Source organism: Cebus imitator, unplaced genomic scaffold (genome assembly GCF_001604975.1).
Source record: "Cebus imitator isolate Cc_AM_T3 unplaced genomic scaffold, Cebus_imitator-1.0 Scaffold101, whole genome shotgun sequence".
Classification (NCBI taxonomy): Eukaryota; Metazoa; Chordata; class Mammalia; order Primates; family Cebidae; genus Cebus; species Cebus imitator.
The window spans coordinates 1,544,371-1,559,150 of NW_016107416.1; the positions used below are offsets into that span (position 1 = coordinate 1,544,371).

The 14,780-nt window shown below is 42.4% G+C and overlaps 1 protein-coding gene across 16 annotated transcripts in view; it reads left to right on the forward strand.

Annotated features, from left to right (window-relative positions):
* Positions 1–14,176, forward strand: part of LOC108310087 (ankyrin repeat and KH domain-containing protein 1) — a 133,690-nt gene extending 119,514 nt beyond the window's left edge. For 7 of the 16 annotated variants that reach the window (XM_017536768.2, XM_017536782.2, XM_017536770.2 and 4 more), the window contains 7 exons: positions 1,181–1,357; positions 3,130–3,381; positions 3,870–4,045; positions 4,967–5,131; positions 8,235–8,344; positions 13,508–13,681; positions 13,844–14,176. In XM_017536768.2, coding sequence (XP_017392257.1) covers positions 1,181–1,357; positions 3,130–3,381; positions 3,870–4,045; positions 4,967–5,131; positions 8,235–8,344; positions 13,508–13,681; positions 13,844–13,847 — 1,058 coding nt within the window. In that variant the 3' untranslated portion in view covers positions 13,848–14,176. Of the gene's footprint in view, positions 1–1,180; positions 1,358–3,129; positions 3,382–3,869; positions 4,046–4,966; positions 5,132–5,408; positions 5,905–8,234; positions 8,345–13,507; positions 13,682–13,843 lie in introns of those variants that run through there. The other 9 variants (XM_017536771.2, XM_037741418.1, XM_017536777.2 and 6 more) reach the window with 7 other exon arrangements.
* The last annotated feature ends 604 nt before the right edge of the window (positions 14,177–14,780 follow it).

Sequence of the window (14,780 nt, forward strand, 5' to 3'; positions counted from 1 at the left end):
AAAAAAAAAAAAAAAAAAAGCTATTATGGAAATGATTCATTTTCATTAAAAAAAGAAAGTAATGATTCATTTCCTACTTTATAAACTTTTTAAAGCCATATTCAGAATTCTCACTACTTCTAGGTTTTGCTAACATCTACTTTGGTTAGCACTAGAAAATTTAATTTTTTTTTTCCAGGAAAGCACAAGGATTGCCTGCCACTGCCTACAACAATAATGAAAGTCTGAAATAAGTAGGAAATGCATTAAGTTACCCACATGTCCAGAGTAGGCAAATATATAGAGAAAGAAAGATTGCTTAGAATGTAAATATGAGGGTGAGGGGCCAGAGAATGATAATCCTGTGAATATACTAAAATCCATTGAATTGTAATATGCTTTAAATGGGTGAATTATATGGTATGTGAATTATAGCTTAAAATCATATTTTTTAATGATGGGGAAATCAAACTGAAAATAAGACCTGCTTGAAAGAAATTTTGATAGTTGATATTGATACTGACAACATTTTCCTGAAATATGAAACCATAATCCTGTTTCAGACCCTCATCCTCTTTTCCTAATACATTCTCCAGAGAAAGCAATGGAATTTGTGAAGATGGCTAAGTTCAGATTTATACAAACTAGATAGAAACTTTGATATAGTTTGTAATTGTTATTTTTTATCAGATAAAATACTGAAATTATCTTTAGTAGTATGCTTTTCCTCCTTGTGAAGAAGGAAATATTGGTAGGTTTTGTTACTCATCTTCTATAGGAAGTGACTATAGTTATATAGATGAAAAGCTGTACTTTGAGATTGACTACAAAAGGGAATGCAGAAGTTATTGTTGGGTGCCACTTAGTTAGAACATACTCTTATTTCATATCCCCCCCAGTTAAAAGCTTTGAGATTCACTTAGAACATTACTCCAGGTGACTGACATTCTTAAACATTGAGCCCATTTTTCTGTATCTAGTGCTGTTTGGCAATATTTTGTGATGTAAGAAAAAAATGGATTTGGCCATACAGTATCACATGGATGAATTATTTTTGCTGTGGGCTACGAAAATGAGCCACATGCTATCTTTTATTTATTTGTTTGGTTATTTTTACAGCTTATCTCACCTTGGTGGAAATCTTGGGCTTTTGATTTTAAAGTTTTGGCTAATTGGATGTCTTGGACCTGTTTTATTTCAGGGTTACCATCCATTGACCCATCAGGCAGCTCCCCATCTTCCTCTTCTGCTCCTCTGACAAGTTTTTCCGGCATACCAGGAACAAGGGTTTTCCTGCAAGGGCCAGCTCCTGTTGGGACTCCTAGTTTCAACAGACAACATTTTTCTCCCCATCCTTGGACAAGCGCCTCAAACTCATGTAGGAATCCTGGAGGAACTCTTCCCAAAGAGTTTTGAATAAGTTATTAAATCATTTATTTCAGTTAAAACACCATGTAAATTTAGTAAACTAAATGGTATACAGATGCCCAAGGTTTGTTCTGTGGTCATGTGAAAAAATCGTCAGTCATTTGTAGGATAGAAAACTTGAGAATGGTCAAACTATTCTTTCAAGCTAAAAATGTTTTACCCTAGGACTTGGATCAAGAAAAGAGGTACTAGGTTGTGTGCAGTGGCTCACACCTGTAATCCCAGCACTTTGGGAGGCCTAGGAGAGAGGATTGCTTGAGCCCAGCAGTTGGAGACCAGCCTGGGCAACAAAGTGAGACCTTGTCTCTATTTAAAAAAAAAAAAAAAAAAAAAGATGTATTACAAGTAGTTTTACAAAAGGACCCTTTGGAAGTGGTGTTGTGAAATTATTTCTTAAATCTGAAAAGAAGTTAAGTTTATGTATATGGTCAGTTTGGTGTGATTTCTCATGTATTTTTACATTTTATGAAACGATATTGCCTTGTGTTTTTTTTTTTGAGACGGAGTTTCGCTCTTGTTACCCAGGCTGGAGTGCAATGGCACGATCTCGGCTCACCGCAACCTCCGCCTCCTGGGTTCAGGCAATTCTCCTGCCTCAGCCTCCTGAGTAGCTGGGATTACAGGCATGCGCCAGCATGCCCAGCTGATTTTTTGTATTTTTAGTAGAGACGGGGTTTGACCATGTTGACCAGGATGGTCTCGATCTCTTGACCTCGTGATCCACCCACCTCAGCCTCCCAAAGTGCTGGGATTACAGGCTTGAGCCACCGCGCCCGGCCGATATTGCCTTTTATAAGTTAAAGTATTCCTTTGTTTTTTTGATTGATTGATTGAGACAGTGTCTCGCCCTGTCTCCCAGGCTGAAGTACAGTGGTGTGATCTTGGCTCACTGTAGCTTCCATCTCCTAGGTTCAAGCGATTCTCTTGCCTCAGCCTCCCAAGCAGTTGGGATTACAGGTGCCTGCCACCATGCCTGCCTAATTTTTGTATTTTTAGTATTCACCATGTTGGCCAGGCTGGTCTGGAACTCCTAACCTCGGGTGATCCGCCCATCTCAACCTCCCAAAGTGCTGAGATTACAGGCATGAGCCACCATGCCTGGCCCCTTATTCTATTTGTTTCAATGTTTAGAACAGATGAAGTATATGGAATTGAACAGAATTGAATTTTTTTTTTTAATGAGCATTATGAGGTATTCAGTGACTATTGACTTTTTTGACAAGGAAAATTACCCAAATCACCCAAGAGTTCCATTAAGAAACAAAGCTGTGAATCAAAATAATGTAATGCTTTGCTAACATTTGACCTTACTTCCTTACGGGAAAAAAAGGGCTATAGAAAGGGAAAAAAGAAAAGACTAACAAGTATAGAGGGTCACCAGATGTTTTCTAGAAAACATTTTAGTTAATTTAAAAATGTGACAATATGTGTTTTGAGAAGATTATTTAGAGCGAGAATAAAAGCAAATGTGGCCCGCTTCCTTTCTAACTTTGTTTAGTTCAATTGGGAAAACATTTTTTTAGACTACTGTTTTATACTTACTAACAGGCAGAAATAACATAGAATAATGTTTATAGAAATTATATTTTATTTAAATGTTCTTTTAAAATGAAAATTTTCTTTACAGAACCTACATGTGAAATAGATCTTCCCAACAAGGTTTCTCATATTCTTAATAGTTTTTATATGTAATAAAACAATAGAGAAATATTTTGCCACCAGGTGACTCTCCTATTCCATCTGTTTCTTCGGGATCATCTTCACCTCTTTCAGCCACTTCTGCCCCACCAACGCTGGGCCAACCAAAAGGAGGCAGTGCCAGTCAGGATCGAAAGATACCTCCCCCGATTGGAACGGAGAGACTGGCCCGGATTCGGCAAGGAGGGTCTGTTGCACAAGCCCCGGTGGGGACCGGTTTTGTCGCTCCCGTTGGACACAGTGGAATCTGGTCATTTGGTGTAAATGCTGTGTCAGGTACAATTGCCTTGCTCTCTCTCTCTCTGGAAGGATATCTTAAGTAAGATGTAGGTTTGCCATTAAAACTTAGTTCCTTAGAAAAACAAACAAAAAAATTAGTTCCTGTGTTTAACATTCAATCAGGGAAGGGTGTTTATGCCTTTGAGTTCAGTCCAATCTTAGAGTCTGGAATATTGGTTGAGGTAATATATAGAGTTGACCAAAAACAAAAGATTCAAAGGGTGTGTCCTTTCTCTCTTAAGTAATCATTTGAGTTCTTTCAGAGAGCACTTAATCTTTTGAAAGACAGGGTAAAGTGGAGTATTCAGAGTACTTTACCTGGTTTTTCAGGAAACGTTTTTTTGTTTTTGGCTTGCAAAACTGTGATAAACATGCTCTGAGCTCTTCAGAGGAAAGGTTTTAATTACATTTGGTAATAACAGTGGTAATGTTTTATTGTTTTATCCAAATAAATATCAAACTTTGTTTTCAATTATTCTTTCCAGAAGGCTTATCAGGTTGGTCACAATCTGTGATGGGGAACCATCCAATGCATCAACAATTATCAGACCCAAGCACATTCTCCCAACATCAACCAATGGAGAGAGATGATTCTGGAATGGTAGCCCCCTCTAACATTTTTCATCAGCCTATGGCAAGCGGTTTTGTGGATTTTTCTAAAGTGAGTTGACAAACATCACTGTAACTTGTTTGACACTTTGTCAGCCAGTGTAGTCACATGTTAGGGGATACTTTGTATTGAAATACTGCTCCCTTTTGTTTCTGTGGCTTTGCCAGATCTTTTGCTCAATTTCAAGAATGGGTAGCATCCAGTCATTTGTCCTGAAGATACCCCCATCTCCCGAAAACATCTGAGGGATTTGAGTTTTGCTGCTTTGTGTTCTGCTGCCACAGCTTTGAGGGAGCCCTCTACCCCTCTTAAAAGCTGGCTATGCAGGCGCAGTGACTCACACCTGTAATCCCAGCACTTTGGGAGGCCAAGGGGGGCAGATCATGAGATCAGGAGATCAAGATTATCCTGGCTAACATGGTGAAAATCCGTCTCTACTAAAAATACAAAAATTAGCCAGGGGTAGTGGCGCATGCCTGTACTCCCAGTTACTTGGGAGGCTGAGGCAGGAGAATCACTTGTACCTGGGAGGCAGAGGTTGCAGTGAGCTGAGATCGTGCACTGTGCTCCAGGCTGAGTGACAGAGAGAGACTCTGCCTCAAAAAAAAAAAAAAAAAAATGCTGATGCTTTCTTGTCTGCTCTGACAGCTTTATGGTCAGCCAGCAATCATGTAGAGTTCCCATTTTCTTCTTAGCATAAGCTTATTCATGAAACTAAAATATGGGAAAGTTGAGGATATTTTTATCAAAGATGAGAAATTTCCTGATGAGTTCATATTGGATTTAGTTTTTTTCTCTCCTTTTCGTTGAAAAGTCTTATAGATGCAGATAAACTTTATTTTTTCTCAACACTCCATACTGTATAGGATCTTTTGGAGTTCTTTAAATAAGGAAAATTAGAGAAGTCTAAGCTGGTATTATGGGATAATTTATAGTAATGTTATGATTAAATCTTTTTTTCTGCTGTTTTAGGGTCTGCCAATTTCCATGTATGGAGGCACCATAATACCCTCTCATCCTCAGCTTGCTGATGTTCCAGGAGGCCCTCTGTTTAATGGACTTCACAACCCAGATCCTGCTTGGAACCCTATGATAAAAGTTATCCAAAATTCAACTGAATGCACTGATGCCCAGCAGGTAAAATGGGCTTAAGCTCTTTTATTTTTTAGATTTGTCATGTCATTCTTTTTCTTTTGTGAATAGTGCAAGTACTGAATATCAAAAGTCATATCTAACCATTTTGATCTGGATTGCATTTTTCAATATCAAGATGATGATACTATAAACACTTTATTTCAAATATGTGTATTCTTCCTAGGCAGAAACAGTGAATTGCCATTGCATTTATATATTCATTTTGTAAATGTCTAAAGATTCCTAATTAGAAATTCCAATTTTTCCTCCCCCTTTTCAGATTTGGCCTGGCACGTGGGCACCTCATATTGGAAACATGCATCTCAAATATGTCAACTAAGTTAGAAGGTCTTTACTCTTTAGCCTTGTTTGAGAAACCTATGACCTTGGAAGAAACATGGGGATTTTTTTTTAAATGTGCCTAAGAAATTTTCTCTGAGGCTTTAGCAATGGAAATTTGATTGCCCATTGTATAAGAACAAATTGATTTCCTATCCACATGATTATGTTCTCTGGTTAGTTTAGCCATTTTGAACTTAAGATCATATGACCTTAGTGCTTTTGGCTAAACATACCGAATACTACTTGTATGCAGAAGATAATTAGTTGATTACATGTTTCAACCTTTTAGGGTGATAAATACATGTATAATTGTTTACATACTTAAAAGGAAAAAGTTGAGTAAATTTCTTGTCATATAGTGGCTCTACTTAATGTAGCCTGTATTAATGTGAAATATTTACCAGAATATTCAATAAAAAGATGAACAGTGTTTAGAAGTGGGGTGTGATCCTTTCAGTGGTCATGCAGGTACCACCTAATCCACATTATATTGAACCAGATGGTTAATACTATATTTGTAACAGGCTTCTCACATTTAACACTTGAGTCCCTTCTTAGACTGCCTTGAAAAAGCACTTTTAAGACTATTTACCTATTTATTCTGTGTTAAACATTCCCTGTTCCCTTGTTGTCTTTCATATCCTTTAATATATGAGAAGGTTTCAAGCTCTGGCAATGTGTCTTATCTGACTTTAGCTAGCTAGCAGATAGGCCACTGATAGGTTTTGTTCTTTATGGATCATGAGAATGTCAATAAGAACAATTGGATTTAAATCAGATGACACTAAATAAATGTAGGAACACCCAAATTATCAACTTCAGGTTCCTTCTGTGCTTCCTGACCTTTTTTACCTGAAAGATTTATCCAGTTATAGATATCTTAAGCTTTATTTGAGTTGGGACATAAGAGGGAGGTCACACCTGTCATTCTGTTGTATTACTGAATCAGCTGAGTAATATGTATAAATATGTGAGTAATTCTGGGCTTGGTTCCATGGGCCTAAGCATGGAGAGCCAATATGTTTAACAAGCTAAACAGAGGAACCGTGGAATGGGCTGCTTTGGCCAAATCATAGGCTATGCCAAGAATTGGACGCATAGAGAAGGAAAAGTTATCCCACTGAAAAGTATAGTCATCAACTTATTTGTGTTTTAATATAGCTGAATTTTTCCTGGTCTGTATAGGCAATACAAAAAAGAAAATGAGAAAATGTTTGGAGCTGATAGAGAAGCCAAAATTCATATCAAGGCAAAGAAGGTTGCACAGAAGAAGAGTAGTAACTAGGGACAGAACTATATTAGCAGCACTTTGCTACCCTCATGCCAACCGGAATTCTTAATTTTTTCTGCCCAGGTCCTAAAGCCAAGACCACATTAGACACACCATGTTTGTTCTATGTCAGATGTGCCTGCTTCTTTTATCTTTTATATCATCTTACATATAAGAAAGCTTCTTTAATTAAGCTCATTTCTTATTTTCTGTTTTGAATGTATTTTGAAAGTGTTGTTTATATTGAAGCTACTACCTTTGTAGTGATTGATAGCCATATCAAGTATCATTAAGAGGTCCCCTGACCTTTGTGAGGAGCAGTTGGGGGTGCACAAAAGACTCCTTGGATTACCTGCATATCTTGCTGTTTCCACTTACCATTAACAGCAACAAGAAAAATCACCTAAAATTGGTGAAATTAATGAAACTACTCGATGAAATATAGACTAGTGAGAAATAATATTAAATAAATTATTCAGTGGGACAAAAAGGTGAGTTTTATTCTATCTTAACTGTCTGTAATACATTTGAATTGTCTGGAGGAACCCTTAAGTCCATATTCTGTACCTTGAGGACAACCAAATGAGAAATTTTATTTCAGGTCAGTAACTAGAATTCATGAAGAGAAAAGAGGCAATTATGAGGAATCCCTAGGAGAATTGGGAGGAAAACAACAGTTGTGCATTTGGGAGTAATTCTTTAGGATACGCTCCTCCCTTCCCTCTTACCAGCGCTTCCTTCCTTTCTTTCTGACTATTTGGATCCCAGTAGCCTGCTCCCAACCTCATTTCGTCTGCTAAATCTCTTCTTCCTCTGCCTGCTTCTTCCTGGCACTACTTTACTGCTATTTTACCAACCTGAACATTTGGATAAAACCTAGCTCAGGTAAGAACTTAATTACTTTCAAAATATACAAGGGATATGGGGAGGAGACAGCGTGGGTACAGTGGAACAATAGTCAGAGCCTAAATTCTGTTTCCATTTCTGCCATTTGAAGCTTTATGACCTTAGGCAAATCATGTCACCTTTCTGGGCTTCACTTTTCTCATCTGAAATTGAACTCAAGAGTCTTCTAGTTCTAACACAGGATTTCTTCTTGTGAACGACGATATAAGATATGGAAATATTAGAAGCCATTAGAATGTTTACAGTGCTGAGGTTTGAGAGCCCCTAGCATTGGTTCTGATAAGGAATCAAAATGAATCTTGCTATTATTATGGGGGCCAATAATGAGATTTTAGTGGAGACAGAAGAAAGCCTTGCACATCCTTAGTGAGCCTTCAAGTCATGACGAAACATCCTGCTAAGGCTTAGATCAAATCCGGTGAAAATAACAGCTCTTTCAAGAAATGAAACTATATCATCAAGGTTTCTGGACCCACTTATTTCAACTTGTGTTCAGTGTAATAAAATTCTACTACCAATAAAATTATTGATGTTGTAAGACCCTTTAAACCTATCATGGCTACAGTGTGCTGACTTGCCCTTTTATAGGCCAGTCTGCTTCCTTCAGTCCCTGCTCTCAAAGGGGAAATCCCATCACCTCAGCTAACCAGACTGAAGAAGAGAGTTGGACGGCCAATGGTGGCCTCTCCTAACCAAAGGTAAGAAATTTCAGGACTTGGAACTATGGTTTCCCTCTCTTCATGTAGATTCTGGCCAAGTCCTCCTCCCAATCCCAAAACTAGTGCAAGAGCAGGCCATCCTCAGTTTTAGTTAACTTATAGAAGGGGAAAGGCTGGCTACATTATAATTTCAAGCCAGAGAGAGGAGTACTTACTATATATGTGGTTCTGTCCTACTGTTTAAGAACTTTGGACTTCATTGTAAACCCAAGAAACGGCAAACAAGCCTGTAGGAAAACAGCTTCTGAATGAACATCTTGTTCTCTGACTAGCAAGAAGCATTTCTTCCAAGACATATAGCTGGTTATGATGTTTTCCCAGTGGACCCTTTCCTATAGTGAGGGGCTCTGGTAGTGCTGCATTTTCTATTTATCCCCAGTGATTTGTCATTTCTAACAGGCAGGTTCATGGGCCTCCATCCTCTCCTTTAGGCAATGGGTAAGAGAAAGGTGGTTTTAAGTAACAAAAACTTAAGTGTGTTAAGACCGCCTCCAATAAAAGGCATGACCCTGGGCTTCAACACCTAATTTGGAAAAGAAGATCATGAATCAAATTATCTGTTTGCAAACTATTTTGTGATTACTTGTCACATCCTGTTTTATCTTGATGGTGTATTAGTGTGAATCCAAAGCAATTTGCCTGATAACAGAGGCCTGGTATTTCCTTATAGGTTTAAACAGATCTCTGGGAGTGGGGACTGGGCATAGGTATTTTTTTAAACACTTTCATATTCTAATAGGTAATTCGTTTTTTTGTTTTGTTTTGTTTTGTTTTAATGAGACGGAGTCTCACTCTGTGGCCTAGGCTGGAGTGCAGTGGCATGATACTGGCTCACTGCAACCTTCGCCTCCCAGGTTCAAGCAATTCTCCTGCCTCAGCCGCCCAAGTAGCTGGGATTGCAGGTGCTTATCACCAAACTTGGCTAATTTTTGTACTTTTAGTAGAATGGGGTTTCTCCATGTTTGCTAGGGTGGTCTTGAACTCCTGACTTCAAGTGATCTACCTGCCTCAGCCTCCCAGAGTGCTGGCATTACAGGCATGAGCCACCTTGCCCAACCGGTAATTAGTATTGACTCTCTGATTTAAATTCTTGTTTCTTCATTCAGGTTGCATGGATGATGAATCTGGCTTTCTCTCTAAAGCCAACTACCTATTCTCCAGCCCTTATAGAACACAGTGACTCCAGAAGAGTTACCTGCAAGCAGTAGTCATTACAGTAGTAGTAACTGTGGCTATTATTTTGTGATAGAGATTAGTAGAAGAAAGACCTCACTTCCCAATGACCCTTCTTAAAAACCTTTGACACTTTTCTCCTGATTCTCCTATTTCTGACTCATCTTTCTCAGTCTCTTTTGGTGAATTCTTTTTCTCTACTACCTTTTAAATAAGTAAATATTGATGTGCCCAGGCTTCTACACTGTATCTTCTCCCCAGATGATCTCATCCCACACTCATTTATTTATGTATAAATAGAGATAGGGTCTTGCTGTGTTGCCCACGTCTTGAATTCTGGGGCTCAAGCAGTCCTCCCACCTCGGCCTCCCAAAATGCTGGAATTACAGGTGTGAGCCACCGATCCTAGCCCACCCCCACACTCTTGAATTTCACACCACCCAAATTTGAGCCACTAATTCAGAGTTCTCCCCATGGCTTCAGACTAGTATATCTAGCTTCCTGCTGTGCTTCATCTGGATTCATATTCATTCCCTCATATAAGATATCATATTAGTTGGTGCTACTAGCCACCAAGACTCTCAAGCCAAAAGACTGAGAATTATTCTAGTTTAACTCACTTTTCCTCACCCCACTCTTAATCAGTCACTTTATTCTTCCTCTGTGTATCTGAATCTCATCCACTTCTCTCCATCCTCACAGCCACCAGCCTTTTGCCCACCTGGTTTCACTAGGCTGGAGTCTCCACCCTCAAATCTCATCATCCTCCACCCTTTTCTCCCATTCCCCCTGTCAGGCACTTCCTCACCTTGCATAAAAGGTGAGTTATCATAAATGATTCACTACAGTCTGCTCCCAAGCTTTACCCTCCAGCACTGCTAAGACTTCATTTTGGCATGCACCACTTTTTAAGATGCTAGAAAACCTTTGGGGAACAATAAAATATACATACCCTTGCTACCTGAAGTGTGTTTCTGAGGCCCTGAAGCATTTGCATTATTGTATTAAAAATTCACAATTGCAGCCAGGACTAGTGGCTCATGCCTGTAATTCCGCACTTTGGGAGGCCGAAGCGGGCAGATCACTTGAGGTCAGGAGTTCAAGACCAACTTGGCCAAGATAGTGAAACTCTGTCTCTACTAAAAATACAAAAAAATAGCCGGGTGTGATGGTGGGTACCTGTAATCCCAGCTACTTGGGAGGTTGAGGCAGGAGAATCACTTGACCCCAGGAGGCAGAGGTTGCAGTGAGCCAAGATTGTGCCGCTGCACTCTAGACTGGATGACAGGGCAAGACTCCATCTCAGAAAAAGAAAAAAACAACCCACAAAAATTGGCTGGGTGCAGTGGCTCATGCCTGTAATCCTAGCATTTTGGGAGGTCATGGTGGGTAGATCACCTGAGGTCAGGAGTTCAAGACCAGCCTGACCAATATGCAGAAACTCTGTCTCTACTAAAAATACAAAATTAGCTGGGTGTGGTGGTTCATGCCTGTAATCCCAGCTACTTGGGAGGCTGAGGCAGGAGAATCACTTGAACACAGGAGGCGGAGGTTGCCATGAGCCAAGATCATGCCATTGCACTCCAGCCTGGGCAAGAAGAATGAAACTCTGTCTCAAAAAAGAAAAAAAGCGCACAATTGGCTGGGCTCAGTGGCTCATACCTATAATCCCAACACTTTGGGAGGCCAAGGTGGGAGGATCGCTTGAGCCCAGGAGTTTGAGACCAGCCTGGGCAACACAGTGAGAACCCCCATCTTTACAAAAAAATTTAAAAATTATCCAGGTACGGCGGCATGCACCTGTAGTCCCAGCTATTCAGGACACTGAAGTGGGAGGGTCACCTGAGCCCAGGAGGTCAAGGGTGCAGTGAGCCATGATGTACCACTACACTACAGCCTGGGTGACAGTGAGATCTTGTCTCAAAAAAAAAAAAAATCTCACCCCAGATCAATACTGTATCAGAATTCTCATTTTAACAATATCTCCGGATGATTTATACGCACATAAAAGTTTGAGAATATATAATATAATACCAGCACTTTGGGAGGCCGAGGCGGGTGGATCACGAGGTCAAGAGATCCAGACCATCCTGGTCAACAAAAAATACAAAAATTAGCTGGGCATGGTGGCGCGCGCCTGTAGTCCCAGCTACTCGGGAGGCTGAGGCAGGAGAATTGCTTGAACCCAGGAGGCGGAGGTTGCGGTGAGCCGAGATCGCGCCATTGCACTCTAGCCTGGGTATCAAGAGCGAAACTCCGTCTCAAAAAAGAAAAAAAAAAAAAAAAAAAAAAAAAAAAAAAAACACAAAAAAAAAAAAAAAAAAAAAAAAAAAAAAAAAAAGCAGTACACAACTGGGCTAAAGAGCACAGTCCTGGAATCAGATGCAGTCAGGTTTGAATCCCAGTTTCTCTTCCTACAAGATGTGTGACTTTGGCTAGTCACAGTGCTTTACTATTCCAAAACTATTGCGAGGAATGGGTTAACTAATACAGGATAAAAACTCTTGCCCTACTTCACCTGCCCCCAGCTCCCAGCTATAAACAGTAAATAGCTGAGCTGCTGCAGCACTCAGAGGCAGGTTGGCGAGCAGGAACTGGAAGCCAATGCCGGGCCTGGGACTTCGGACGCATTTCCAGCTTTCTCTGAACCGGGCTGGCTTCCTAGCAGTTAGGGCGGGACCGTCGGGTTGAGTGACGGGCCGGTGGCCCGCCCTGGGCGTGACGTTGGCCTAGTGGTGTTGCCAGCGGCTGCACGTGGTCGGCTGAGTCCGCCTCAGAGTCAGAGGTGAGCTCCTCGACCTCAACGCCGGGCGGTTACGTTGCTGCTCCTCCCGCTCGCTATGTCAACGTCCACTAGCTGCCCGGACGGGACCAGCTGCCCGACTGCTACAGTACCACGCCGGGGGGCACGCTATATGCCACTACCCCGGGAGGTCAGCGAGCCGGGCAGGGGTCTGCAGACTGCAGACACGTGTTGTTGAGGGGCGAGGGTAAGGGAGGTACGGGCCTAGGGCCTAGGACTCGTCTGTAGGCCTCTCTACAGGTTGCAGCTTAGGGGGAGATTGGAGCGGCAGCTCAGTTCCCAAAAACTTGTAAGTGATGCAGCAAGGCCAAGAGCCTAGCTCCGAGTGTTTGGGCTGTAATCCTTCACTGTGGCCTGGGTTCTTGGCGTCTTACATACGCTCCCACCCCTTGTGACTTTGCAGCGGTCCCCAACCCAGAGTGACTTCAGCCGGAAGCACTGGGTCTTGAGAAGTGGAGTGGCTAGAACATTTGGGGCCGTTGCTCCGTTTATGTGCTGCTGGGTGGCGTCTGGTTGGTTGGTGGGCGAGCAGCCTGGGATCACAAGCTGCTGGGCTCCCGACCCAGAGATTCCTGCCACTATGAAGCAGAGGGGAGGAACAGGGCAGGGACTTTCGAGGACATTATGTGGGCCAAGTTCCTCTGAGCTAGTATGAGCCTTATAGGACCTGTGAGGGGTCAGGATTAGAACAGTTATGTTCCTCCTTCCTGCAGGAGATAGCCCAGGTGACAGCACTGGGTGGAACCCTTCACAACCCACTTCTTGAACCACCTGAGGCTGCTGGTCTAGGTCTCACCTTGTGAACCAAAGCAAGGAGGTTCCAGAGTGGTAGAGGAGCAGCATGAAGTGGTAGAGGAGCAGCATAAACTCCAAGTTTAGTGTTCCAGCCAAGATCTGAAGCTCCCTCAAACATAAAGCCCCTGCTGTACCAGCTGGGGTGCCCCACTTGCTTTATACAAACCACATCTTGGTTAGGCGTGGAAGATTTTAAGCACTATGAAGGCTTGTCTGCTGAGAACCTAGCTGGGCTTCAGAGCAGATGTCCTTTGATACACAAGAAAGTTCAACACCCCCCTCACCTCCAGGCCCCAAAAGGCCTGAGTCTGGGACCCATCACCTCTGTACCCAAGCTCCTGATTCTTACCTCAGTCCCAACCCCTTGACAGGCACCAGGATCATCTACGACCGAAAGTTCCTGCTGGAGTGCAAGAACTCACCCATTGCCCGGACACCCCCCTGCTGCCTCCCTCAGATTCCCGCGGTCACAACTCCTCCAACAGCCCCACCCTCCAAGCTGGAGGAGCTAAAGGAACAGAAGGAGACAGAGGAAGAGATACCCGGTAAGGAAAGCAGGAATTAAGAATCGTCGCAGCCTTTGAAATATTTTCAAATGCCCCCGTGACACACTGTGGGGGTTCAATTCCAAGAGGGGTTTCTGCACTGATGCTGAGCCTGCAGATCCTCAGACCAGCAACCAGTCCTCCTGCCTTTTCTCTCTCCAGATGACGCACAATTTGAAATGGACATCTAATCCAGTGCAGATGACCCCATGTGTGGAGTTACGGAGGAATCCCTGCTGCCACCACCTCTTCCTGGGGCATCCAAAGGCCAGCTGGCCTCATCTAATCTGGAAGGAAGTGACTTGTTAGTTCCAGGCCTCTTTAGTTCTGAGGCATAGACCAGGGATAGGAGTGGGCAACTTGCCAAGCCCTTAACTCTACTTCCGCTTCGGTCTGTGGGTACTTCTCCCAGCCCTAAACCATCTATATTCAGGGGCTGGAAATGGGGAATGGAGTAGGTCACCTTCTGGCTGCTTAGTAAACATTCAAAGAAATGCCTTGGCTCCAGTGTTCTCCTCAATGTTGATTTTCTCATCTCAGCCACACAGCTGAGGGCCCTGGCAGGTCTGGTCAAGTTCAGAGGGCCCAGGTCCATTCCCAGCTCCCACCAGGCCCACTTCCAGTGACAATTAGAGACTACAGTGGCAGGTTACATAAGCCTCCAAACCACAAACAGCAATAGCCTGGCCCCTGCCAAGGGCTGTTCCTGTCTTTCTAGGAAGCAGCCTTCCTGGAACCAGGCCTCCCCAGCAGCCCCTCCCCTATCCATTCCAAAGCAGGACTCTTGGAAAAGAGGTGCTGTCCCAGCCTCTCCCCATGCCTTTTCTGCCTCCCATCTCTAAGTACCAGTTTCTCCATTCCAACACCAAAAACCTCGTACCCTCCCTTCTCACAGCATGAGAATCCACCAAGCACCTCTAGGAGACCTTAGAGCTCTTTCACACTGAAGCCCAAAATGAGGCAGCAGCTTGTGGTCAGTTACAATCCTAAATTTCAGTAATCTGGTATTTCTTTCCTTCAATTTATACAGCAAAAACCCCACTCAATGTGATTCTAATCTCTGTAGCACCTATATCTCAAGGGTGATACAGTGCAAACA